Source organism: Callithrix jacchus, chromosome 4 (assembly GCF_049354715.1).
Source record: "Callithrix jacchus isolate 240 chromosome 4, calJac240_pri, whole genome shotgun sequence".
In the NCBI taxonomy this organism is placed as follows: Eukaryota; Metazoa; Chordata; class Mammalia; order Primates; family Cebidae; genus Callithrix; species Callithrix jacchus.
The window spans coordinates 61,106,585-61,132,386 of NC_133505.1; the positions used below are offsets into that span (position 1 = coordinate 61,106,585).

General features: G+C 42.6%; 1 protein-coding gene and 1 long non-coding RNA gene across 5 annotated transcripts; one reads left to right on the forward strand and one right to left on the reverse strand.

The window, feature by feature from the left end:
* The first annotated feature begins 6,358 nt into the window (after positions 1 to 6,358).
* Positions 6,359 to 17,187, forward strand: LOC144582155 (uncharacterized). 3 transcript variants are annotated; one of them, XR_013534293.1, is made up of 5 exons: positions 6,359 to 6,599; positions 7,649 to 7,766; positions 12,013 to 12,150; positions 14,246 to 14,299; positions 15,425 to 17,187. It is a non-coding gene; the product is annotated as an uncharacterized LOC144582155 (long non-coding RNA). The 3 variants fall into 3 exon arrangements; XR_013534292.1 differs by lacking the exon at positions 7,649 to 7,766; XR_013534294.1 differs by lacking the exon at positions 7,649 to 7,766 and having other exon boundaries at positions 6,465 to 6,599; positions 11,994 to 12,150.
* On the reverse strand, positions 15,228 to 25,351 carry LOC100400731 (glutathione S-transferase A3). Of its 2 annotated transcripts, XM_002746649.6 has the most exons (7): positions 25,309 to 25,351; positions 23,062 to 23,166; positions 21,911 to 21,962; positions 20,897 to 21,029; positions 18,457 to 18,598; positions 16,390 to 16,521; positions 15,228 to 15,512 (listed from the first exon to the last, which is right to left on the reverse strand). In XM_002746649.6, exons 2-7 carry the CDS (start codon positions 23,146 to 23,148, stop codon positions 15,390 to 15,392), a joined length of 669 nt encoding a protein of 222 aa, XP_002746695.4. In that variant the 5' UTR covers positions 23,149 to 23,166; positions 25,309 to 25,351; the 3' UTR covers positions 15,228 to 15,389. The 2 variants fall into 2 exon arrangements, with proteins under 2 accessions (XP_002746695.4, XP_017826649.4); XM_017971160.4 differs by lacking the exon at positions 23,062 to 23,166.
* Between the last annotated feature and the right edge of the window lie 451 nt (positions 25,352 to 25,802).

The following is a 25,802-nucleotide window of genomic DNA, read 5'->3' on the forward strand; positions in this document are numbered from 1 at the left end:
ATACATAAAAGGTCCCTTGTATTTTTTGTGTTGATATATCTTTATGGATATTTTAGGAAGAAGTTGCGGGAGGCTCCTGCAGGTCCACCAGCCAGACGCCGTTTAACATGGGAATTTCTCAAAGTTAAGTCTTATGGCGTGAAGATATTAAAGAAAGTTCTGAGAGAAGTTTCTATGTAGGCCTTTGTGTACTTTTCAATTTCCCCATTGGACAGTGTGCACAGGGTGGGTTCTGTGTTCCTGATCCTGCTGCTGCTACCCTGACTCACGTCCTGCCTCACCCTCTGACCTGGACTTCCAACCAATTCAACACCGTCTCATTATCTAAGCCTACAGTGTTGTGTCAATACCACCTTGTCAAATTCATAAGAGAAATGAATTCAAGATAGACCTATTTCAACTCCTTTCCTCTAATGTATGTCCTTGCATGTCCTTGGATGGGGATGGCTGTGTGGGATCCTGAGCTGACCACAGCTCATTCTCGGTGTCGAAAGCATGAAAGCAAGGAGAGGCCATTCTCAGGGCACTGGAGATGGTTCCTCTAGCAAATTCTCTAAGAGATCTGGCCCTTTTGGCCTGGAGAGAATGAACAGACCTGCTCAAGGAGACCCATTCTTTCTATTTTAACCACTTTTCCCTCTCTACCACCCCAATTACCACCATTCACACGCATAGTCTATGTGCCTGGGGTTGAAACCTTCAAGTTTGCCTTCTACTAGATACCTTCATCAGAGACACTTCGAGACTTGATCTTACAATTTCTTAACTTTTCCAAATCTTCTGAAGATTCTAGAAATTTCTCTTCAAACCGAAAGCAGAATCAGTAAATGGCCTCCTGATAGGTCATTCCATAGCATTATAGACTTTTAACCTTGAGTGGTTCCTGTCTGGCACATAATTTGGAGAATATGAGATTTCTGAGTTTGGCAGAGCACACAGAGGTCTGGTCATGGCCATTTGGAAATTTAGATTCGATTCATCAAGAAGAAGGCATGGGTCACAGTACATAGGTGCTCAATCTTTAGTTCACTTCGTCTCCACCCTGATCTCTCCCATGTCCATGATTAGGTCATGATCTGAGAGGGGACCTCACTAGAGTTAAGGGACCAGGCAGTTCTTCTGGTTAGGGTGTTGTCATATTTTAGGAAAGCATGTGTCTCCAGGGGAGATCAGACCACAACCTTTGTGTCCCCAGTGTGGGGTATGCCATGGGCTAATGACCATTTAAGATTCTGCCATCAAGGAGCGTCTGCTGTAATTTATATCACCTCATTTCTTAGGAGCTATGCTAAGCATGAGATAGGTCCTGGTATTGCACAGCTTTAACTCTTGCAATGATAATTTCCTCTCCTGGAGTAAATGGGACACAATAGAGTAGAATTCTCAATTTCAGGAATGAATTAGGGTCCTCACACTAATGTTATTTTTAAGAAAAATCTCTGGTTTATGATATGGTTTTGTGGGTATAATATCACTATTTTCATTTCAAGAAGCCCAACAATGGGCTTCTTGATTTTGGACCCATTGTTGAGTCTGTCTGTGTCTGAGTATCCTAACCTATGAGATCGATATATTTGTGATACTTTTGTCAAAGATTGGTATGAAAATTAAATTACAAAGTCATGCAAAGCACTTGGAAAATTAGCAGGTATATAATGAAGTGCTATTTAAATATACGTTTTGGGATAGCATCCTTTTAAAAAAACTTAAATCAATCTAAGATCACTGAAAATACACTCTCTTGTTGACCTATATACAGTGATTTAAACTTTGAAATAAATTACATCTGTCCCGGGAGTAGTCACTTTGGTTAGAATGGCAGCCAGCAATGTTGTTTAAAACTGATCAGAAACTCAGGTATTTAATATAAATATGAAATCAGTGATTACATAATGATGCAGTTGATTTAATAGGCAGAATCTATAAAAATAAAAATTAAAGCAGACACTTGGCCAGGCATGGTGGCTCATGCCTGTAATCCCAGCACTTTGGGAGGCCGAGGCGGGTGGGTCACAAGGTCAAGAGATCCAGACCATCCTTTTCACATGGTGAAACCCCGTCTCTACTAAAAATACAAAAAATTAGCTGGGCATGGTGGCTCGTGCCTGTAATCCCAGCTACTCAGGAGGCTGAGGCAGGAGAATTGCCTGAACCCAGGAGAGGAGGCGGAGGTTGCAGTGAGCCGAGATCGCGCCATTGCACTCCAGCCTGGGTAACGAGCGAAACTCCGTCTCAAAAAAAAAAAAAAAAAAAAAGCAGACACTTCTAAAGATTTTCAGGATTTCGTTGTCGATACGATCTGATTCCAGTCTTGACTCTGCCTCTTCATAGCTGTGTGATCTAGGAACCGTTACTTGACATCTTTAAGCCTTAATTCCCTCATCTGCAAAATGAGCATGGACCATTTTCTTAACAGAATATTGTAATGTTTTCAAAATGCATCATACAAGACCTGATCCACATACATCAAGTAGTAAATAGTAATGGTGTTTGCAGTGGCTAATTATACTTCAATGGAGTTCTTTATGGTGAAAGATCAGGAATTTGGGAGTTTCTAGCTTGCTCCATAAAACAGTTTGTTGCGGATCTGTGATCACACAGGACCAGGATCTAGAGATCATGGGTGGTGGGGAGGATGTGCCAGCAATTAATACAGCGTCCAGTTCAGCACAAACCTAAGGAATGGTGGGTGGTCCTGGCGGGGGGGTTGGGGTGGCTGAGGTGAGGTGGAGCTGGCAAGTGGGATGTGCTTGTGAGGCTGAGGACTGGGTTGTGATCATCAGCCTTAGGGCAGTGAGACCCCAGAAGCCTCAGCAAGGTGTGCAGTCAGCCCTGCCCCTGCCTTCAGTCAGGCTGAATGAAGAGCAGGGAGTCAGGGTTGCTCCCAGCCTGGCCCCTCCCTCCCTCCTGCTGAACCCTTCCTTCCCAGTCTCTAAACACATCCCTGAGGGGCAGAGTTGACATTTGAGTGACAGTGAAACAGGGTATTCATTTGTAAACAACAACAACCTGGAATGGCAGTATTTGAATTCTCCTGTGCTTGTTTCTTCACAGGATTGAAAAAGGGTAAGGCTCAAGTCCCAAGCCCTCATGAAGCATTGGAGAAAGTGCAATCCACACGGTGCCGTGAGGTTGAAGGGGCTCACTGGAAGTTCCCTTCACAGGCTGCAACCTCACCTGAAACCCTCCTTTTCTGCTGCCATCCAAGGGACAAGATCTGAGTTTTTCCATGACTCACTCCCCAGGAAAACCCTCACCAGTGACTAAGTGGCTCTGGTCTGCACTGGGAAGTGTTTTTCTCAGTGACACATCTAGAGGGCAGCACTCAGTGGAGTGCCACAGACCCCTCCCAGCATTTCCTCTCAGACACTGGGAAGATGACCTGGTAACACTGGGGAATGCTGGGTGTGCTCCTAGAAGCTCCTGATTTTAATCACCTGTTTACTTGTCTCCATTCTTATAGTTATGTACGCTACTCAAGGGCAGGAACTGTCTTGTTCACTGTCTACCATCAGAACCTCACTCAGAATCTGGCACTTAGTGGGCACACAACGAGATAATCATTGAAAAGAGTGAAATGCTGTAAAGTATTTGGAGATTTATTCTAAGCCAAATATGCGTGACTAATGGCCCATGATACAGCCCTCAGGAGATTCTGAGGATGTGTACTCAAGGTGGTTAGGATATAGCTGAATTTTTAGGGAGACAAGAGACATCAATCAAATATATACAGGTATACATTGGTTCAGTACAGAAAGGCATGACAACTGGAGGTGTGAGCTTCTAGGTTATGTATAGATTTAAATATTTTCTGATTGGCAGTTGTTATCTAAAACTTGGAATAAATAGAAAAGAATATCTGGGTTAGGATAATAAGGGGGTGTGGAGACCAAAGTTTTATCATGCAGGTGAAGCATCCAGGTAGCAGGCTTCAGAGAATATAAATTGTATTAGGTTGGTGCAAAAGTAATTGCGATTTTTGCCATTGAAAGTAATGTTTCTTAGCAGGCTTAGAGTCTGTTCTATCAGTAATTCCAAAAGAGAGGAGGGCATGTCCAACTCCCCACTTCCCATCATGGCCCAAATTGGTTTTTCAGGTTAGCTTGTAATGCGCTTGCTGAAAAGAGGGGTCCATTCAGATGGATGGGGCTGGGGAAGAGGCTTAGAATTTTATATTTGGCTTACACCAACTAAAGCCAATGTGTTTTCATCTACATGCTCACTCACTTCCTCCTTCTTGTAATAATGTGAGGAAATCCCAGACACCATATACTTTATTCTTAGTTACCCCAATGTGTTTCCCTAAAACAGAAGAACGACTTTAAATATAGCCATAGTACATTATCACACACAAAACATTAACAATAATTTTTTCATGGCATCAAATATTCAATCAATATCCATGTTTCAAACTGTTCCATAAATGCCATAAATTATCTTTTATAATTTGTTTAAATCCAAGTTCAGTTAAGATCCATACATTCGATTAATTTCATAAATGTATCTTAATGCTTATGAGAATATTTTAACAATTTATTAGATCAATTCGTCATCTCTTTCTCCCATCCAAGTACTAACCAGGCCCGACCCTACTTAGTTTCGAGATCAGACGAGATCGGGCGTGTTCAGGGTGGTCTGATCGTAGACTCGTCATATCTTTCTAATAACTGGTAATTTTCATTTAAGATACAACACTTGACAAGTCATTTAGGAAGAACATCTCATCGTTTCCTGAGGGAAAACTATCTGGTAAGGTCAATTTTAGATCCAACTTAAGATGACCTCTCAGAACCTACCTGTACTCCAGTTGCAGCCAGGAGTGACTGGATGGACTTCATTCTGCCCTGTCCATTATGGTCGTAGAGCTTGGGTTTTCAACCATGGTGGCAGACTCCTGGAGGTTTCGCTAAGCCTGAATGAATGCTATATCTCTAATTATCCCGAGTCCCATGAAATGCCTATTATTATCTCCATTTTTTAGTTAATGAAATGGAACATTTGATAAGTGAAATGATATCCACAATCACACTCTAGGTGGTGATGAACATGAAAATCCACACCCAGGACTAAAATAAAGGCAGGCCTGGAACCCTTCCAGGTGAAGGCCCTGGGAACCCAGTAAGTGACCAAGAAACCAGAGGATGTCATTGACAGGGAGAACCAGGAAGGAGCAAAGTCACTCTTCAGCTCTTTGGCTATTAGGCTACTGATATGGTTTGGCTTTGTGTACTACCCAAATATCAACTTAAATTGAAATCTCCATAATCCCCATGGTGGGAGGTGAATGAATCATGGAGGCGGTTTCCCCCATGCTGTTCTCCTGATAGTAAGGAGTTCTCACAAGATCTGTTGGTTTTATAAATAGCAGTTCCCCCTTCTCTCTCTCTCTCTCTCTCTCTCTCTCTCTCTCTCTCTCTCCCCCTCCTGCTGTCTGTCAAGAAGGTGCCTGCTTCCCCTTTACCTTCTGCTGTAAGTTTCCAGAAACCTCCCCAGCCATGCAGAACTGTGAGTCAATTAAACTTTTTTCCTCTATAAATTACTCAGGCTCAGGGAAGTTCTTTATAGCAGTATGAAAATGTACTGATATAGCAATGTTGGATCAAAGGGAGAAATAGAAACTCAGACTTGCTTAACTATAGCTAGAAGATCCAAATTCTTTCAACAGACAGAGAATCACTTTTCTTGATTCTCTTGGAATTCTCTTTTTCACCTCTTTAGGGTACAGTCTACCAGGACAAACCATAAATAATAGTATCATGAGTTTGAATGGAAACACGCAGAACTCATTGAAAGTGGGAGTTCCAGTGCCAGGACTTAGGAACAGTTCATTTTCTCTCCAAACCCCTGGCTCTGTTATAAAATATTAAGGTTCTTCCTGCAATACTTTGTGGTTGTCGAGGTTGGTATATAGGTACAAAAACATACTTGCCTTTACCAACGCATGTATTTCTTACAAAGTGTGTATGACTTGAATTTAGACATCAAAATCTCTTAAATATCTACATTTTAAAATGTGGAGCTCAGTCTAATTTTTAGAATGTAAATCATTCTTTGAAGCATACTTAATCAACTCATCTATCTTGTAATTAGAGACTTTGCACATTGCACTTTCCTCTCACTGGAAATGGAAATAGCATGATTCAGCAGAATAAAAGGGAGAGTGAAGTTCACACAGAGAGTGGGGTGTGCTTGCTTGTGCTTGTTTAATTGTTATGGACTAGAGTTCAAGGAATAACTCAAATCACGTACTTGTACCCTTAGCCATGACTGGGGACCCTGTTCCAAAGGGAAATTAATTATTATATAATATTTTATCATAATGTTCTTGCTTATAAGGAATACATCACCTTCAAAACATGAGATTTCCAAAGGCCAGGCCAAGACTGGGACAAAGTTAACCACAGAGCTTTGCTGGGCTAACAGAATATGAGAACCAGAGAGGCTCAAAGATGTGCCATGGGTCACACACATGCTCCTCATTCATGGTCAATATCTAGGAGTGTGTACCTTCTGCAACAGCCTGCGAAATGACCCCTGACATCCTAATGGGCACATTGAGGTTCAGAGAGCTGCAGCACCTGTCCCATGCCGCACACTTGGTGAGTACTGGGTCAGCCTGAACTCCTTCTGATCGCAGGTCCAGAGCTTTTCCACTCCACCCCATAAGCTGGCTCTGCTCCTGTCTGAGAAGTTGTTTCATATTTTCCCATTCAGAGTCTATTAGCCAGCTAAAGGTTTAAAGGAGAGAGTAAGAGGCAAACACCTGAATCTTGAGTTCCTTTCTGCTAGCAGCTTTTCAGGAGCTTGATTGGAAGAAAAAATTCATAAAAGTGTGCCTTTCTCTGATTTGACAACCTAAAAACCTGAGTGAGTTGAGGACTAGTATAAGCATATTTGCCTCAGTTAGAAAATGAGCTAGTACTGAAAAGAAAATAACCTATATAATCCCAGTAGTAAATCAAAAGAGTTAGGTCTCTGGATGGTTCTACTTATACCATTTCTTGTCAGAGAGAAGGGAGACTGAGATAAATCATAAATCCTTCCATTATGAGGTTCATAAACTCAGTAGGCTCTTTAAATTCTGAGCTCAATTCTCTCTTTTCAAAATAGCGATTGTTGGCCTGGTGTGGTGGCTCGTGCCTGTAATCCCAGCACTATGGGAGGCTGAGGTAGGTGCATCAGTTGAGGTCAGGAGTTTGAGACCAGCCAGGCCAAAGTGATGAAACCCCATCTCTACTAAAAATACAAAAATTAACTGGGCATGGTGGTGGCAGTACCCATAGTCCTGGCCACTCAGGAGGCTGAGGCGGGAGAATTGCTTAAACACAGGAGGTGGAGGTTACAGTGAACTGAGATCACGCCACTGCGCTCCAGCCGGGTGACTCTATGAGACTCTGTCTAAAAAACAAACAAACAAAAAGTGGAGATTGTTATACTTAACTTTTGAGGGCTGTTGAGAAAGTTAAATGAAATAATGGATATGGTTTGGTTCTGTGTCCCCACCCAAATCTCATCTCAAATTGTAATCTCCATAATCCCTACATGTCAAGGAAGGGACCTGGTGGAGGTAGTTGGACCATGGGAGCAGTTTCCCCATGCTATTCTCGTGATGGTGAGTGAGTTCTCATGAGATCCGATGGTTTTCTAGGTGGTGGTTTCTCCTGCTCTCTCCCTTTCCTGCTGCATTGTGAAGAAGGTACTTGCTTCTCCTTTACCTTCCGCCATGATTGTTAAGTTTCCTGAGGTCTCCCCAGCCATGCAGAATTGTGAGTGAATTAAACTACTTTTCTTTATAAATTACCCAGTCTCGGGTATTTCTTTATAGCAGCGTGAAAACAGACTAATAAAATCATGTACATAAAATTCATAATAGGAACTGAGTAATGAGAGTATCTTCCGGCCTCCACTTCTTGGGATGTGGATGAGTCTCTGTGAACATATTGTGTAGTACATGGATCTCTCTCTCTCTTAACCCATTAAGCTCTGGTAAAATAAGATTTTATGGATATCCAGAAATTTTTTTTCCAAATAAGTCATATAATGGGTCTTTTCTATAAAGCTCTTGTACAGAGGTTAGTGATACTCACTAATCCAGTCAACCTGAGTGATGTTTTGGCTGTGTTTCCATCCAAATCTTATCTTGAATTGTAGATCTCATAATTCCCACATGTCATGGGAGGGACCCAGTGAGAGGTAATTGAATCATGGGGATGGGTCTTTCCTGTGCTGTTCTTGTGGTAGTGAATAAATCTCACAAGATCTCATGGTTTTATAAATGGGAGTTTCCCTGTACACTCTCTTGCCTGCAGTCATATAAGAGGTTCCTTTGCTCTTCCTTCATCTTCTGCAATGATTGTGAAGCCTCCTCAGCCATGTGAAACTATGAGTCCATTAAACTCTTTTCCTTTATGTTACCCAGTCTCCAGTATGTCTTTATTAGCAGCATGAGAACAGACGAATACACTGGATTAACAGGAAGTTTTCAGTGAAGGTTCAGGGAGGCCTGACTCATTGTTAACACAGCTTGCTTAGCTCCTGGACTGCAGCAGATCCTTGGTTCCCAGGTTGTTTTACAACCTGGAAAAAGAGACGATTTTTATTGCAGAAAAAGGCTCCCATACCCTGCATCTGGTGGATATCTCTCCTCAGCCCAGACCCAGCTGTCACTCACCCACTGCTCAGGGCAGTCTGAGCCTTTCCTATTGCCAGGCCCCCTTTGCATCAACTCCAGCCTTGCAAGTGGAAGCCCTGCTGCTTCTCTCCAGCTATTCATAGCTCTTGGGCAGGGTTTCACTCTTAACACTTGATGAAAACAGTCACTTCTCTACACCATCCTGTCGCTTACCTGAAAATGCAGACATTTTGCTGATCCTTCTTCAATTCCTTGTTTCTGAAGTATTTGCCTCTTTTAAAACGTTTTGCTCAAACTACCTAACATATTGAGCAGTTTCAGTGTCGCAAGCAATGGTGATGTCTTGTAGCAAAAAATATTTGGTCTGATTTGGTCCCTGCGCTAAAGGGTTTAAATCTAGTCAGAAAAATAGGCTTGTGGGGCCCAATGTGGTATGGCGGGCCTCTAATCCCAGCACTTTCAAAGGTTGAGGCAGGCAGATCACTTGGGCCCAGGAGTCTGAGACCAGCCTGGGCAACATGGTGAAACTCCATCTCTATCAAAAATGCCGCCCCCCACAAAAATTGCCGGGTGTGGTGGCACGTGCCTGTAGTCCTAGCTACTAGGGAAGGAGAGGTGGGAGAATCTCTTGAATTCAGGAGGTGGAGATTGCAGTGAGTCTAGATCACTCCACTGTACTCCACCCTGGGAGACAGAGCAAGACTCTGTCTCAAAGAGAAAAGAAAAAAGAAAAACAGAGCAGAATGTGTTCAGCAGTGACTTCACTTTAGGGTTCCCAGAAATTCCAATCAAGGATCATGATTCTCTTAGCCAAGTAAATCAGAGCGAGGGGATAAGGCTGCCAGGGTCAGACAGAGCTGAGGACCCTGTCTTTTCTGCTAGGTGGGCTCCTTTTTTCCACAATAGCATCTCAATCTGCAGGTTCAGTGGACTTTGTACCCCCCAAATGTCTGCTTTCCTTCAAAGTAGGATCACTCATCCGTATTTAAACATTGTTCTCTATAACCTCTTGCAACTGTCATTTCACTATCTTCTTACTTGGGTGCTATATTTTTTTCCTGTGAATTCTTTTATAGCTTGCATAGCTCTCATATCTGGATCCAAAAAGAGGATCTCACTGAAACTCCTGATCTTCCTTTTCTTTTCTTTTTTTTTTTTTTGAGACAGAGTCTCATTTTGTCACCAGGCACCAGGCTGGAGCGCAGTAGTGTGATCCGGGCTCACTGCAACATCCGCCTCCCAGGTTGCAGTTCTCCCGCTTCAGCCTCCCAAGTAGCTGGGACTACAGGTGCATGCCACCACACCCAGCTAATTTTTATATTTTTAGTAGAGACAGGGTTTCACCGTGTTGGCCAGGATTGTCTCGATCTCTTGACCTCATGGTCTGCCCGCCTCGGCCTCCCAAAGTGCTGGGATTATAGGCGTGAGCCACCACGCCCCCGCCCCTGATCTTCCTTTTCTAATATCTCCTACCCCTCAATATTAAATATTTATTCCAGGCATTGTCAACTCTTATACTCTAATGACATCATATATTCTAGTTGGGTGCCTTTCGGTGCTTTTTAAAAACTAGTTGTATGCTCGAGTGACTATGTAGTTCTCCTATCAGGACTTCTGAGTTTAAACACTTTGAGAAGTCACGTTGTCAAGTGATTCTCAACCAGGAGAGATTTTACTCCTCTGTCCCAGAGGACATTCACCAATGTCTGAAGACATTTTTGGTTGTCACAACGTGGGGTTATGTCGTGCTACAAGAAAAAGTAGGTAGAGGCCAGTGACGACTTGAAATGTCCTCTAATGAGCAAGGCAGCCCTCGAGCATGAATAATTACCCAACTCAAGAGGGGCCAAGGGTGAGAGACTTTTCTTAGCTATTTTCTAGGTTTGTCATGAGCTGGTTGAACCCCAGAGAGAGAATGTGACTTGTCATCCAGCTAATTAGTAGCAAAGACTAAATCAGATTCTAGTTTGCCTGACATTCAGAGACTGATTCATTCTAACAGGAGTAGGACTGCTGTACATTTTAGTGGTCACAGAGATTTCTCCAATTTCCACTTTTGAGCTTGCTTGATGTGGAAATTAAATAATATAGAAAAACTTAAATAATAGAATCGTGACAATGGATCAACCAATCCTGATTATCAGACTCAATTTTCTGCAGTTTAAGCAGAATTAATAAAGAAATGGGCTAAAAAAAAAATAAAGAATGGGACTGTCCCACTAAGTAGACACAGAAGGACTAAAGAGAGGAATTTGGAAAGAGCAGGATTTTTGGACAAACATTTAACTGGGCAAAGGACAAGGATTAATAAAAAAATTCACAAGAAGGGCATTCTTGTTATTAATTTTTTCATCATAAAATTTTCATCATAAATTTATTATTTTTCATCATAAATCTTGCTTTATAAAACTAAAAGTACTACAGTCCTAGGTTAACCTGCAAGTGCTACACAGTGGCTCACAAAAGACTTTGCCTGCTATTTGGAGCATAACAACCTTAAAGAAATATTGAAAAGGCAGTGGCACCAACACTTGGCAACAAATCACAAAGCACTTCCCAAAGGAAGCACAATGTGTGTGATATCTACCATCAAGTTGCAAATTAGGATTGTATTTGGTAGGTATTGGTGGTTCTTTTCTCAGCGGGAGATGGAGGTTTGGCGAAACAACTGCAGACATGGAACTGTGCAGATCCATGTCCTTTTCATGGGTCTTGGGATTCCCGAGTCTTTGATCTAGTCAAATTTTCATTCACAGCAATTGCGTATTGACTACTTGTCTAGCAAAAGCAACTTCAGCACAAATACCTATGTTTCCTCTGGCACTGCTCATATTCTCAAATTATCTAAAATGGCAACATCACTTTTTTTTTTTTACCTTAAATCATTCACTTTTTCCTATCATTACATTCTCATGCCCTAGTTTTATAAATTCTTTATTTTTCCATTTCTGTAATGACTGCGAACATTATCAGAAACAAAATGAAAAGTTACTAATGTTGAGAAAAGCTTGGTAAACAGAGCTGGAAAAGCCATGGAGAGAAGGTTCTCATTCTTTTATGTTGGGTAAGAAAAAAAGTTACCAAAACATAATCTTGCACAAAGCTTATCACAACATTATACAAAAAACTTCTGCAAGGACATCTGATCAGTAACTGCCAGTTCAAACTTGACCTGATGTCACCCTTGTTATTAATGTTTGTAGTGAATGATAAGTATTTTAGAACATTTATTTAATACTTTTCATTTTTTTCTTTGAAAACCTTTGTCTTCCTTTATCTCCTTACGTACGTACATGGTTTACTATGGTACACATAAACCCATTACAAAACTTCATTCCCACATAAACATCTTTTATTTTAGTCTCTTTCTGTTTATTAAGTTGACAAGATGTATCCAAAAGGAGCTGAATGCACAACTTGAACTCTCTGCTTGTACTGCCTGTAAGTACCGCGCTAACCAATTGCGCCACTGGAGCTCCACAACTTGAACTCTCATCCAAGCACACGAAGGCACTGATGTGAGTATTAACCAGAGTTTTAAAATTGTGCTAAGGATACATTTAAAAGTATTTTTCTAGTGATCTGGATGAGAGGATATGAGGCAGTGTGAGATGATTTACAGAATCAGCATTCAGTTTGTTCAAGGTTGTCACCGTCTCGGTTCAACAACTTAATTTAAGGTCCCGATGTGCTCGTAAGCTACACGTTCCTTTCCATAGCTCCTGTCCATTGAGAGGAGTACAGTCAATGTAGCAAAAAGCCACTCCCACACATTTCAGGGCCACAGGACTGCCTACTAGCATCTAAGAAAAATGGCAAGTCATCCTCTTATCACAAGATAACTAGTTAATATGTTCCTTTTCAAGGTTGGCAATAAAAGTTTAACAAAACATTTCAGCAGATTCGGCTCTTTCCAAGTCTGTAGAAACTGGCTTTTTAAAGACGCTTACTTTTCATGGCTTGGAGGCAAGGACTAAGGCAGATGAGAAACCTCTGCTGGGAGGGGATGTCTGTGAAGGGCAGGCTGATGGCATTCTGGAAGGCTTCTCTTGCTGGGTTGCCACATAAAATACAGGGAACCCAGGAAAATGTAAAATTCAGGCAAAGAATTAATATCTTCTTAGTATAAGTATGTCCCAAGCACTGTAGGTAACATGATTACACAAAAAAAAAGTATTGATTATTCATCTGATTGTTCAAATAGATTGTTCATCTATTTACTTGGGTGTCTTGTATTTTGTCTGCCAAATATGGCCACCCTATTTGCATATTCTTTCCTCTCTGCATCACTCAAATCATCCTTCCTGACCTCTGGGTCTTTGCACATGGCAATTGTCCTGACTAGCAGGTGCTCCCTTCACCTACTACTGTGTTTTCTCTACTGTGTCTTCTTTCCCTAGGCTGTTTTGACATAATGTATTCAGTATTGGCTTCTCCACTAGACCCTGGGCTCCTGAGGGGAAAGCCTTCTTCTGTTTGATTCCAGTCCTCACGTTCTGGCACAAAACCTAGACATTGTAGGAGCTCCTAAAATAAGATAGTTTTGTAATTTAAATGGAAAAATTCTAGCAAATACAAAAGTAGAGAGAATCATATAATAAAGTTGAAAATACCCACGACTTGGATTCATCAATTGACAAAAACCTTCCTTCACCTACACCATGCAGTGGATTATGTTGGCCCCCATGGAAAATAGGTCGATGTCCAAACCCCTGGATCCTGTAAATGTGATCTTATTTGGAAAAAGGATCTTTGCAGATGAAGTTAAGGAACTTGAGATGACATCATCCTAGTATATCTAATAGGCCCTAAATCCAATGAGAAGTATCCCCACAACATAGAAGACACAGACACACAGACACACCCCAGGCAGAAAGTAGAGTAATGTAGCCACGATCCATGAAAGTCCAGAAATGCCAAGAGCCCCTAGAAGCTGTGAGAGGCAGGGAGGGAGTGTTCCCTAGAGCTTCCAGGGACCAAGCCCTGCCCCTCCACCAGCACCAGTACCTGATTTCAGGCTTCTGACCTTCAGAATTTCTGTTGTTTCAAGCCACCTGGTTTATAGGAATCTGTGACAGAAGCCATAGAAGATAATATCAACTTCCACCTTTTTCCCCCACTGCCAGGGGATTCTTTTGAAGCAAATTCCAGACAGCATATCATTTCCTCTGTAAATAATAGGATTCATGTCTAGAAAGGAAGAACTACTTGTCTAAACATAATCACATTCTTTTCTTACCATATTAAAATTCTACAATCTCTTAGTTTCATCAAAGCTTCAGCATTCTAGTTTATGTAAGTGTCCCATACTCGAGCTCATGGGACAGTGGAGCAGACACAGTGAAACTCAGGTGTTATTAGAGGCTCAGTGGACTCTGTGGGGAGCACAGAGGACAGCCCACCACTCTTCAGAAGCAATGGGGCAGACTTACTTGTGGGCACTGGAAGGAGCTTGCCAGGCAGGGCTAGCAAATGCACCTGGGCAGGAAGGCAAGAGGCCCTACCATGCTCAGAGGGTTGATTGGGCTGGATATCAGGGAGTGAGGACGGGTGTGAGGATGTGTTCTGTATGCAGTGAAGAATTCTGTGATTTTTTTTTTATTTGCGTTTTAGAAAACCTACTCTGGTGGTAAGTGGAGAAGAGATGAGAGCAAAGTGAAGCTGCAGGTAGGAAGCTGTGTGTCTGTCTGCTCCATCACCCACCTCTGCCAACTGTGGGGAAGCCACTCTCAGAGGAGGAGAGCTCACTTTGCAGAAGCCCAGGTGTCCTGGGAGGGATTAGCATTATAGGCACAGTAGAGGCTGAAGCTAGGAAGCGCTCCTAATCCAAGCACTCTGGCACATTGACACACCAGAGAAAAATGATTTTGCATATAGTTACTTGTATGTAATTCACAGATACCATCTGTATCTTGGCAGCCCAGGCCTGAGTGGCACTCAGGGAACTGAGGGAAGGCTCGTGCTCAGGGCGCCACAGAACCTTAAGGAGCAGAGTGAGGAGGAGCCAGGAACACACGCACTGTGAGGGACAGCAGGGTGGCCTGAGAGCAGAGGGCAGTTCTGCTTGCTCTTCAGTATCTCCTCACCTCCCAGAAAACTGAGGAAGCCACAGCAGATGGAATGGCTGTCTTGAAAATGTGTCAGAAAGAATGCTTTTATCAGAAATAAAATGACCATCCAGGAAAAGAAGAAAATGTCTTTAAGCCATTACTCAGAATGGTAACTCTTTCCCTGTGCATACCTGAAAATGTCAGATGTACATTTCTACACCTGACTTTTTAATAAATTGTATGACAAATGTTACAGGACAATTCTTGAAAAAGTCAAACACGCCACATAACCTACATTTCCCATTTTTTTTTTTTGTTTAAATAGACGGGGTTTCACCATGTTGGTCAGGCTGTTCTTGAACTCCCGACCTCAGGTGATCTGCCCGCCTTGGCCTCCAAAGTGCTTGGATTACAGGCGTGAGCCACCATGCCTGGTCCTTACATTTCCCATTTTTACTAAATTTTTAATTTTAAGAAAGAGACAGGATAGGAGATAAGAAATCTGATTTCATATCAGATCCTAATGAAAAGGCTTAAATTTTAACTAAGTTGGCAAATAGGAGTTTTTTATTATTTAATCAGCATATAAGTGGAAAGAGTTCATTAGCTTCACAACAGGCACAATCAACAGTTAGGAAAAGCACTTTTTGTTGCAAAGCTTTTTTAAATATTGGCCTTGCATATTCTTGGCCTCCATGGCTGCTTTATTAAAACTTGAAAATCTTCCTTGCTTCTTCTACAGATTTCGCATTTGTAGGAGGCTTCCTTGGGCTGCCAGGCTGCAGAAACTTCTTCAGCGTGGGCAGGTTGCTGATTCTGGTTTTCAGGGCCTGTAATTCACAAAGCACAGCCTCAGAGTGAAGCCAAGGGCTGACATCACCGTTAACACCACCCAGGGAATCTGAGCCCTCCTGCCAAAGACCAAGTGAGTCCCCTCCATCAGCACCAGCATGGGGGCAGAAACAGACACCCAGTGAGAAATGAAGAGAAGTGGAAGAACATGTAGCTCGCTAGCATTTTCCCCAAAGATGTCTTTAAGACTTTATTCAGTTCTGTCATCCCTATCTTAGCCCTTACATAGTAATCCTAAAGATTTGTGGCTCTTGTGTAAGACAAGAAAAAACAATATGCCTGTAGATATCAACACAGATCAGTCTCTAAGCAGAAGCAAAAATACGGAGAAATGAGTTGGAAAAGAAAATAGTACAGAAAATGTTAAAGACAAATCATGGGACCACTTTTTCCCGCTGAGAGACACAGTGTGCGGGGCCGTGTGTTGAGAGAGCTGTGCAGAGAGGAACACAACGTCCAATAGCACGAGCCAGAGCCCAGGAAGGAACCAGATGGAAAGGGCCCTGCTCAGACACACTCAGTGTGGGAACACAAGGACACTCCTGAGATAAAGGGCATCACAGAGAACTCAGGAACAGACCACAGAGGAAGGGGGAGGAAGACGCTGGGCCCTGGGACCTTTCCATGATAAAAGGCAAAGTACTCTTCATGGGGTAGCATGCCCCACAGATTTCCCTGCTATAACAGGAGTTTTTTCGTGCCTCAAAATTGGGGCCAGGAAACTCATTTGGCGACCTGGGAGCACTGACGGCCTAAAAAAGGCTGGGGTCAGAACATGGCCAGTCCAGAGGCCCAGATACTAGATCCCAAGATGGGAGATGTGGGGCTGCCTCTCTGGGTGGTGAAATGGGTCACCTGCAGCAGAGGGAAGCTGGAGATAAGGCTGGGGTCAAGCTCTTCCACAAAGTAGAGAAGTTCCACCAGCTGAATGTCAGCCCGGCTCAGCTTGTTGCCAACAAGGTAGTCTTGTTCGTGGCTCTTTAACACCTGGAGAATTTGTGGAATCAGATGAGGAACACATGTGCCATCAGGCCGGGCCCCTGCTTCTCCCTGAGTCTCTCCAGCCTAACATTCCCACCGGTGTTGCCTAACTGAGCGACATAAAGGTCCAGGCCTTTGTTTATGTTCCCTGATTGAGGGAGGGAGCAAGAATGTGGCTCTGCTCACTCCTTGGTTGGAGCCCAGGCTCCCATTTTCTCTTCTCATTCCACATCACTGTGGCGTCCACACCACCCATCCAGCTTGCCTCTTCCACATGCGCCAGGGGCTTAGCACCTGCTCCAACATGTTCCGTCTGCCCCACACCCTCCAGCACTCAGTCCTGACATTCATGATGCGGCTCTACACTCTGCTCTCTCCCTCTCCAATCTCCCTTGGCCACCTTCATGACAGCTCTCTTCCCCCAGGAGTGGACTATTCCGGAGTCTTCATTTCTCCCTGTGTTCCATAGACTCAATAGCAACCTCTAGTGTGATTAGAGCCTTCCACAGCCCACCTTCTACTCACAAACATACAATTTTGTTGAATGAATAAAGAATTCTGTATTGGGGTCTAGTAAATTGAAATTTTGCTGGAAAATTATAACTTGGGTGTAAGTGGTATCAATTGTTCTGCCAAGTTTATTTTCATAAAATGCCTTGTCTGCTTTCCTCATTTCCTGCTGTATCTCCCTGGGATCTGAAGTAAAGCTGGGCGAACTTGAATTCATCATCTTTCTTGCAACATCAGCTCTGACTATTAACCTGCACTGTTATAATCTGTAAGCTGAAGCATCTAGGAGTGAACTACGCTGGTCTGCAACTTACTTTAAAATGTGTTTAAGGCTGGGTGCAGTGGCTCATGCCTGTAATCTCAGCACTTTGGGAGGCTGTGGGGGGGGGGGCGCGGATCACGAGGTCAGGAGTTCGAGACCAGCCTGACCAACCTGGTGAAACCCAGTCTCTACTAAAAATACAAAAATTAGCTGGGTGTGGTGGCATGCACCTGTAATCCCAGCTACTTAGGAGGCTGAGGCAGGAGAATCACTTGAACCCAGGAGGCGAAGGTCGGAGTGAGCTGAGATGGTGCCACTGCACTACAGCCTGGGTGACAGATAAAGACTCCATCTCAAAAAAAAAAAAAAAAAAATACATTAAAAAAAATTTTCCTCTGGGTGGGCACAGTGGCTCACACCTGTAATCCCAGCACTTTGGGAGGCCAAGGCGAGAGGATCATCTGAGGTCGGGAGTTCGAGACTAGTCTGACCAACATGGAGAAACACTGTCTCTACTAAAAATACGAAAATTAGCCAGGTGTGGTGGTGCATGCCTGTAATCCCAACTACTCAGAAGACTGAGGCAGGAGAATCGCTTGAACCTGGGAGGCAGAGGTTGTGGTGAGCTGAGATGGTGCCATTGTACTCCAGCCTGGGGAACAAGAGCAAAACTCCTTCTCAAAAAAACAAAAAACAAAAAGCAAAAAACTGCCTCTGTATCCCACAATCACTCTCTTTTTAAGAAATACTCATCTCTGAAACGCTACAATATTCTCTGGTTGGGAAGTTGGTCTCGTGTCTTCCTACACTTGGTGCCGGAATATTTTCTGATGGATCACTTTCATCACGTTCGTCTTCAAAGTCTGTGATCCACAGACTCAAAGGCAACGCCTGGTGTGGTCAGAGCCTTCCACAGCCCACATTCTACTGATGAACGTAAAATTGTTGAATAGAAAATTCTCTATTGGGGTCCAATAAATTGAATTTTGCTGGAAAATTATAACTTGGGGATAAGTGGTATCATTGTTCCTCCAAGTCTATTTTCATAAAATCTCTTGAGAGTTAGAGTGCTGCATTGGTGTTCAGGAAGTCTCACAGGAATGCCCAGCCACTATTTTTCTACTGTCCTCTAAACTCAGTGCCCCAACATGCTGAAGAGCTTCACTTACTTTTTCGAAGGCAGGGAAATAGCGATTTTTTGTTTTCTCTTGGATCAAGGCAATCTTGGTGTCTTTTTCCTCAGGTCGGCATAAGGGCAGAAGAAGGATCATTTCATACAAATCTGCCATACCTTCTGTATACATATCAATCCTGAAAGACAAAAACAACCAAAGGGTTAAATGCCTCTCGCTTTAGATTTTATAGGTTTATAGAAACCTAAGAGAATAGAGTCTCAGGTGATGGCAAAGTAATTCACCTCCAGTAGGTGCTGTTTATATTCTAGAGATTATGCTCTGATTTTTGCATGTATATTGGCCTTCCTTCCTTCCTCCCTCCCTCCCTCCCTCTGTCCCTCCTTTCTCTCTCTCTCTCTCTCCCCCACCCCTCAGAGTCTCCCTCTTTTGCCCAGTCTAGAGTGAAGCTGCGAGATCTTGGCCTCACTGCAACCTCCATCTCCAGGGTTCAAGGGATTCCCCTGTCTCAGCCTCCTGAGAAGCTGAGCACGCCCAGCTAATTTTTGTATTTTTAGTAGAGATGGGGTTTCACCATGTTGACCAGGGTGGTCTTCAACTCCTGACCTCAGGTGGTCCACCTGCCTTGGCCTCCCAAAGTACTGGGATTATAGATGTGAGCCACCATGCCTGGCCGACATTTATTTCTTAAAACTACCTATTGAGGTAGATAGATATCTAAAATTGTTCTTATGCACATGACCAAATATAGGTACAAAGAGCATCAGTGACCTGTCTATAGTCACAGTCATAAGAGAAATTGGTGAAATCGCTGGAAGTAACCACGGATGCTGTGCCGGGATTTTCCATTTCTACTGTGGTTTGTTCTGTGCATAAACTTAGTGTGAGTCAAATGGCCAAAGACCTGCCCCTTAAGTAATCCTAAGAGAGTCCCTGGCTCAGCCATCTCAGCCATGTTCCTCGTCCTGTCTCATCATTTTACACCTCCCAGGCCCGCTTCTATGCCCAGTATTAGCAGTTTTTCCAATTACTCCCGTGAAACGTAATTCCACAGCCCTCGCCGTGTGCTGTTGTCCAGCTCTGGCCATGTGTGACTCACTTGACACCCAACCTAAAAGATCATCTTCCTTGGTGAAATTCTTTATACAGTCACAACCAGAACATATTTTAGAAGAACTTTTTTTTTCTTTTGTGTTAACTGGGTTTTCCACAGTACTTTTAAGAACAACAGTTTTATTAACATACAGTCACATATTATAGTTGTTACCCATTAAATTATACTATTCAGTGACTTTTAGTGCATTTATGGAATTCTGCAAATATCATTGCACTCTAATTCTATAATATTTTGGTCTAATTCTAGAATATTTGTATCGCCCTGATAAGAACATCTGTACTCATTGAGTATTCATTTTCCCCAAACCCCAAATAGCTTCAGGCAACCACTAATCCACTTTCTGCCTCTGTGGGTTTGAATATTCTAGACATTTCATACACACAGTCCTACAATATGTGGCCTTCTGTGTCTAATTTATTTTACATAACATGTCCTTAAGGCTCAGCTGTTTTGTAGCACACATCAGTACTTCTCTTCTTTCCATGACTAAATATTGTTCCATTGTGTGGCTATGGCATATTTTGTTCCTCCATTTATCGGTTCGTGGAGATTTGGGTTATTTCTACTTTCTGAATACCATGAAAATTGCTGTTATTTGCACTGTACGTTTATGTACAAGATTTGGTGTAGAAGTATTTTGATTCTTTTGGTGATATACCTAGTAGAGGAATTGCTGGGTCATTGGTAACTCTACATTAAACTTTTTGCAGAACTGCCAACAGTTTCACATGGGATGTTACTTGGAATCTGGCAGCCCTATCACAACAGCAAGGAGACTCCATGGCTTTGCTGGTATTCAATAAATCTGGCGCCTTGGCCTTGAATCAGTGTGTCAAGGTAACCCCAGAGTTCTGGGTGCCAGCCTCTACCAGCCCTGCTCAAGTTGACCAGTTCATATAATGGGTTGGTAATTTGAGTTCCTGGTCATCATTCTTGGAATTACTGGGAACTGAGATTCAGCCCCTTTGCAGCCTTCCCTCCCCAGTCCTTCATCTACAGACTCCCAAACAGTCTATGCTTGTCCTAAGCTGTTGACTGGAGTCCAGCCTCGGAAGGCCTGAGCACCTGGAATCATGATTCGCATCCTCCTCAGTTCATGGTTCATCCGTGTTTGGAGATCACCATCAGGTGCTGGATATATGGACTGCATCCTCTTCTAGAATCACCGTCGCCTGAACCCACCCCATGTTCAGTGTTGCCTCATCTCCACGGGACTCTCAAATACTGGGCCTCGGCATACATGCCCAAGGCCCAGCCTGCTGCTGGTCATAATGCCCCTGCCATGGTCCCACCCACTCAAGGAAGGACCTAAATCACTCTGTGCTCTCTGTTGATGGAAGAACAGAAAATATACCGTACAGGGCTCTCTCCTTTAGGTCTTTCCCATAGAGATCATATTTGCTGGCAATGTAGTTGAGAATGGCTCTGCTCTGCACCAGCTTCATCCCATCAATCTCAACCATTGGCACTTGCTGGAACATTAAATACCCATCTTTAGAAAGAAAGAAAGAAAAAAGGAGCATGAAATTTCTATGAATCTCACTCTTTCAGGATGAAAAGATGATAGTTGAAATGACTAAGGTGATAAAATGAAAATTAAATTATTGACTGTTAACCTCCAAAATGAAATAGCATTTTGATTTTAGATTCCTGTAGTTCTTTTTCTTATCTGATTTCTTTTACCTTTTAGCCTGCTATTTCATTTATGGTTTTTATTCCCCATTCAGATACATAGTAGGTCCCTTGTATTTTTCTTGTGTTGATTTATATTCATGATATTTTAGGAAAAAATTGAGACAGGTTACAACGGGAGTACCAGGGAGATGTCATTTAAAACGAGAACTTCCCAGGCTAAGTCTCATGGTGTTCATGACTTTTAAGGTAGGTTGTGAGACATGATTTTATGTAGCGGTCCCTTTCTGTGCTCCTCAAAACCTACAGCATTACTATAATATCACCTTGTCACATGACCCATGAAAGAAAACAACTCAAGGTAATGGCCATATCTATTTTGATTCTTTTCATCTTATTCATGTTCTTGTGTGTCCTTGGATGGGGAGGGCTGTGTGGGATCCTGAGCTGATGACCGCAGCTCATTCATGGTGCCTGTAGCATGAAAACAAGGAAAGGGCTTTCTCAGAGCACTGGAGATGCTTCCTCTAGCAAATACTCTGAGATTTCTGGCCCTTTAGCTGGAGAGAGTTGCCAGACCTGTTCAGGGAGCCACATTGCTTCCGTTTTAACCACTTTCTCGCTCTCCACCACCCCAGCTACCACCCTACACACACACGGGCATCGCCTGGTGCTAAAATCTTCAAGTGTACCTTCTCTACCAGATACCCTCATCAGAGGCACTGAGAGACTTGATCTTACCATTTTTTAACTTTTCCAAATCTTCTGCAGATTCTAGAAATTGCTCTTCAAACTGGAAACAGAAACGGTAAATGGGTTCTTGTTAGTCCATTCCACAGCACTGTAGACTTGTGACCTTGAATGGCCCCTTTCTGGTACATAATTTGGAGAACATAAGATTTCTGACTTCGGCAGGGTACACAGAAGAGGCTGGTCATGGCCGCTTGGAATTTTAGATTAGATCCCTCAAGAAAAGGGCATAGGTCAGAACATAAAACTGCTCAATCTTTTTTTTTTTTTTTTTTTTTTTGAGACAGAGTCTCACTCTGTCGCCCAGGCTTGAGGACAGTGGTGTGATCACGACTCATTGCAGCTTTGATCTACCAGGCCCAAGTGGCCCTCCCACCTCAGCCACCTGAGTAGCTGGGACTACAGGCATGCACCACCACACCCAGCTAATTTTTTAGCTGTAATCCCAGCATTTTGGGAGGCCAAAGCAGGTGGGTCACAAGGTCAGGAGTTCAAGACCAGCCTGGCCAAGATGGTGAAACCCTGTTTGTACTAAAAATATAAAAATTAGCTGGGTGTGGTGGCAGGCGCCTGTAGTCCCAGCTATCTGGGAGTCTGAGGCAGAGAATTGCTTGAATCTGGGAAGTGGAGGTTGTAGTGAGCTGAGATGTGCCACTGCACTCCAGCCTAGGCCACAAAGCCAGACTCTTGTCTCAGATATACATACATATGTATGATTCAACAACGGGAGTGTCTTCTTTCCTCACAGCAGAATTGTTTCCACCTGTGACTTTTGTCCGAGCTAGACAGCTCCAACACCAATGTGACGTCACATATATGTGTTTATGTATATACATATATAAATATACACAAACACATATATGTATATACATATATATGTATATTTATGTGCACATAAACATATATACATATATGTATATATATTTTAGTTGCTCATGTGTTATTTTTCATGTGCTCTTTGATGGACAGATTTTTAAGATTTCATTTGGTAAAATTTGTCCATTAAAAAAAAAATAACTGGGGATGTTTTTATTTAAGGCCAAAGTACTCACAGGTCATTGAGTATGGAAGTCTCCGCCTTACTAAAATATTTTGTTATAATCAATTAGGTCTAACTTAAGATGACCTGACTCAGAACGTACCTCCACTCCAGCTGCAGCCAAGAGCCACCGGATGGGCTCCATTCTGCCCCGTGCATTGAAGTAGTGAAGCTTGGGCTTCCCGGCCATGGTGTCAGTACTTGGTTTCTTTAAAATGAATGGATGAATGCATGAATGGATGAATGAATGAGTCTAGAGAAGCAAAATGAACTCTAGTATGTATGATTCAACAAGGAGTGTCTTCCTTCCTCACAGCATGATTGTCTCCACCTGTGAGTTCTGTCTTCCATAGTCACCAGTGTGACTTCACAGGGTCCCTCTGAGATTCTAAGGCTTTCCTGTATAAGACCTTTGTTTTTATTTATTTATTTTTATGTTGGTAATTATTCCAGGCACTACTGACTTGCGTTTTGTTCCACATCATGTGCCTGATAAAAACTATATGTTCTACTGATATGTCTAGCTCTCCCCTCAAGACTTCCCAAATTGCAGAGCTAGAAGGGATCTAGCTGGTCCTTCCTCCAGGTTTGTGATAAATACATTGAACCCCCAAAGAGAGTCTGTGCAATTTGCCAACAAGCTAGTTATGTCAAAGTCTGGATTAGAACCTAGGTCTTCTGACTTTCGTTTCTTCCTGTTGTGTTTTATTTGAATATACGGCATGCAGAGGTTATCATTTTTATTTCCCCCAGCCCTCAGACTGTGAGCTCCCGGGAAGCAGAGTTGTCATAGTCTTTAAGCACATGCAGTGCATTGCTTAAAGTTCAGCCCGTGCTTCATGGGATATAACACGGCTGGATATTGCAAGAGCAATCCTTTTGTTTGTTTGTTTAGGTTTTTTTTGCATTTGCCTCATAGGACTCACTATTTTAGAATACAGTAGTGTGGAGTAATTAAAAAAACAAACTAGGGCTGGCCATGGGGGCTCACACCTATAATCCCAGCCCTTCAAAAGGCTGAGAAGGGAGGATTGCTTGAGCTCAGGAGTTCAGGACCAGCCCAGGCAATTAAATAAAGTCTCTATTAAAAAAAAAAAAAAATTAGCTGGGTTTGGTGTTCCACACCTATAGTCCCAGATACTTGGGAGGCTGAGGCAGGAAGATCACTTTAGCCCAAGATGTTAAGGCTGTATTGACCATGGTCACACCACTGCACTCCAGCCTGGGCGACAGAATGAGACTGTCTCAAAACAAACAAACAAAAAGCATACAAAAAAAACAAGCTAGAATTATGACAGTGAAATGACCAATCTTGATTATGAAACCCAGCAATCTGCTGTTTAAAAAGAATTATGAAAGTAACCAAACTCTCCACATAGTAGTAATATGACTACAAAAAAAATTTTTTTTACTTGGGTAAGTGCTTTGGCAGGGTAGCCCAGGATAGTACTTAATTTGGCAAATAGAAAGGATTTGCAGATAGAAGGAATCTGCATATTCTGCGGGACAGGGAATATGATAGCTGAAGAGGGGGTGTTATTGTTCTTAGATCCACTTGCCTTATTACCTAAAATTCCTATACATTTAGCTTCACATGCAATTTTGACACTTTAAACCCTGCTCACTCTTCGGTCCCAGATACACTGAACATGAAGGAGGAGGAGGAAGAAGAGGTGGGAGAGGAAAAAGAGGGGGAGGAAGAAGGAGGGCAAAGAGAAGGAGGGAAGAAGGAGGAAAAGAAGAAGGAAAATAGGATGCTTCTTGGTGCTCAATCGCAAAGTCACTTACATGAGCAATAAACTAATCTTGGTAAAAATCAATGATGGAAGTGTAAATTTAGATCCTAATTGGCAAGCATGAATGACTAGTTTCCCATTTGGAAGCGCCAGTTCTAGAGGAATACAACCCTCCAGATTTTTTTCTTTTCATGGATTAAGTCATGTTCCCAAATGTGTGACACTGCCAACTGTAAATCTAGTGTAATTGTGTGTGGACTCCTGTATGAATCACACAAATATATCCTTTTTAATAAATGACTTTACCATAAGCAAGCTTCCACATGCGGCCTAGCACCAATATAGTTGTATTTTCAGATTGTCTATAATGATATCACTCTAACTTTTCTCATATTATCAAATTTGTTGCTCTCGTTTTGCTTTTATATGGTTGAATATTATTTTTCTTTAGGGACATGTCCTTCAGGAACTAACAATGCTTAAATTGTCTCCTGAGCACACAGAAAAGCAGCAAGAACATCAGGTACTCACACAAAGTCACACATGTAAAATTGTTTTTCTTAGTGAAGTAGACATGAGAACATTTATGAAGATTTTTTAAGGTCAGTACTAACCTAATCAGTCCAGCGGGTCTCTGTTCAGCTCCTCAGGGCCACCTCCTGATGTGTATGTTAGCTGTTTTAATACTATGCCAACTCCTGCCCTCTGAGGGCGGTTGAGTCTAATTGGGAATGGCCACTCCCATACCTCTTTAGTCTCCAGAGTTCCATGCTCTGCTAAGAAGAAAATGATAGCAATTCATTTCAAGGCTATTCATAAATACACAAAAAGAAGAGTTCAGATCTATCTGGCTGCCTCAGAAGGTCACTGGGGATCAGTATCCTTTGAACACTGCGTAAGGAGGATCTTGTGAAATAGGCTGCTGATTTATGACAGAGGAGAAAACATCGTGGGGAGAGGAGGAGAGTGTCACAGGAGGGCAGTGTCAGGAAAGGGGACTTGATCAAGAGAATAGGGAGATTGCCTTCTAAATTTGTTTAAAAAGACTAAATTACAAATGTCACCAAGTTTTCTAGGACCAAAGAATCTGACTGGGTTGTCCTTGCCC

Bases quoted from the DNA above. Each gene is read 5' to 3' on its own strand.
- LOC100400731 (XM_002746649.6), bottom strand. From the start codon at position 23,148: ATGGCCGGGAAGCCCAAGCTTCACTACTTCAATGCACGGGGCAGAATG. The intron at 21,030-21,910 runs GTAAGATCAAGT...TTCTTTCTAAAG, and splicing joins TTTGGAAAAGTTAAAAAATG to ATGGGTATTTAATGTTCCAG. The intron at 15,513-16,389 runs GTGACCCATTTC...TGTGAATTACAG, and splicing joins CCAGCTTCCCTCTGCTGCAG to GCCCTGAAAACCAGAATCAG.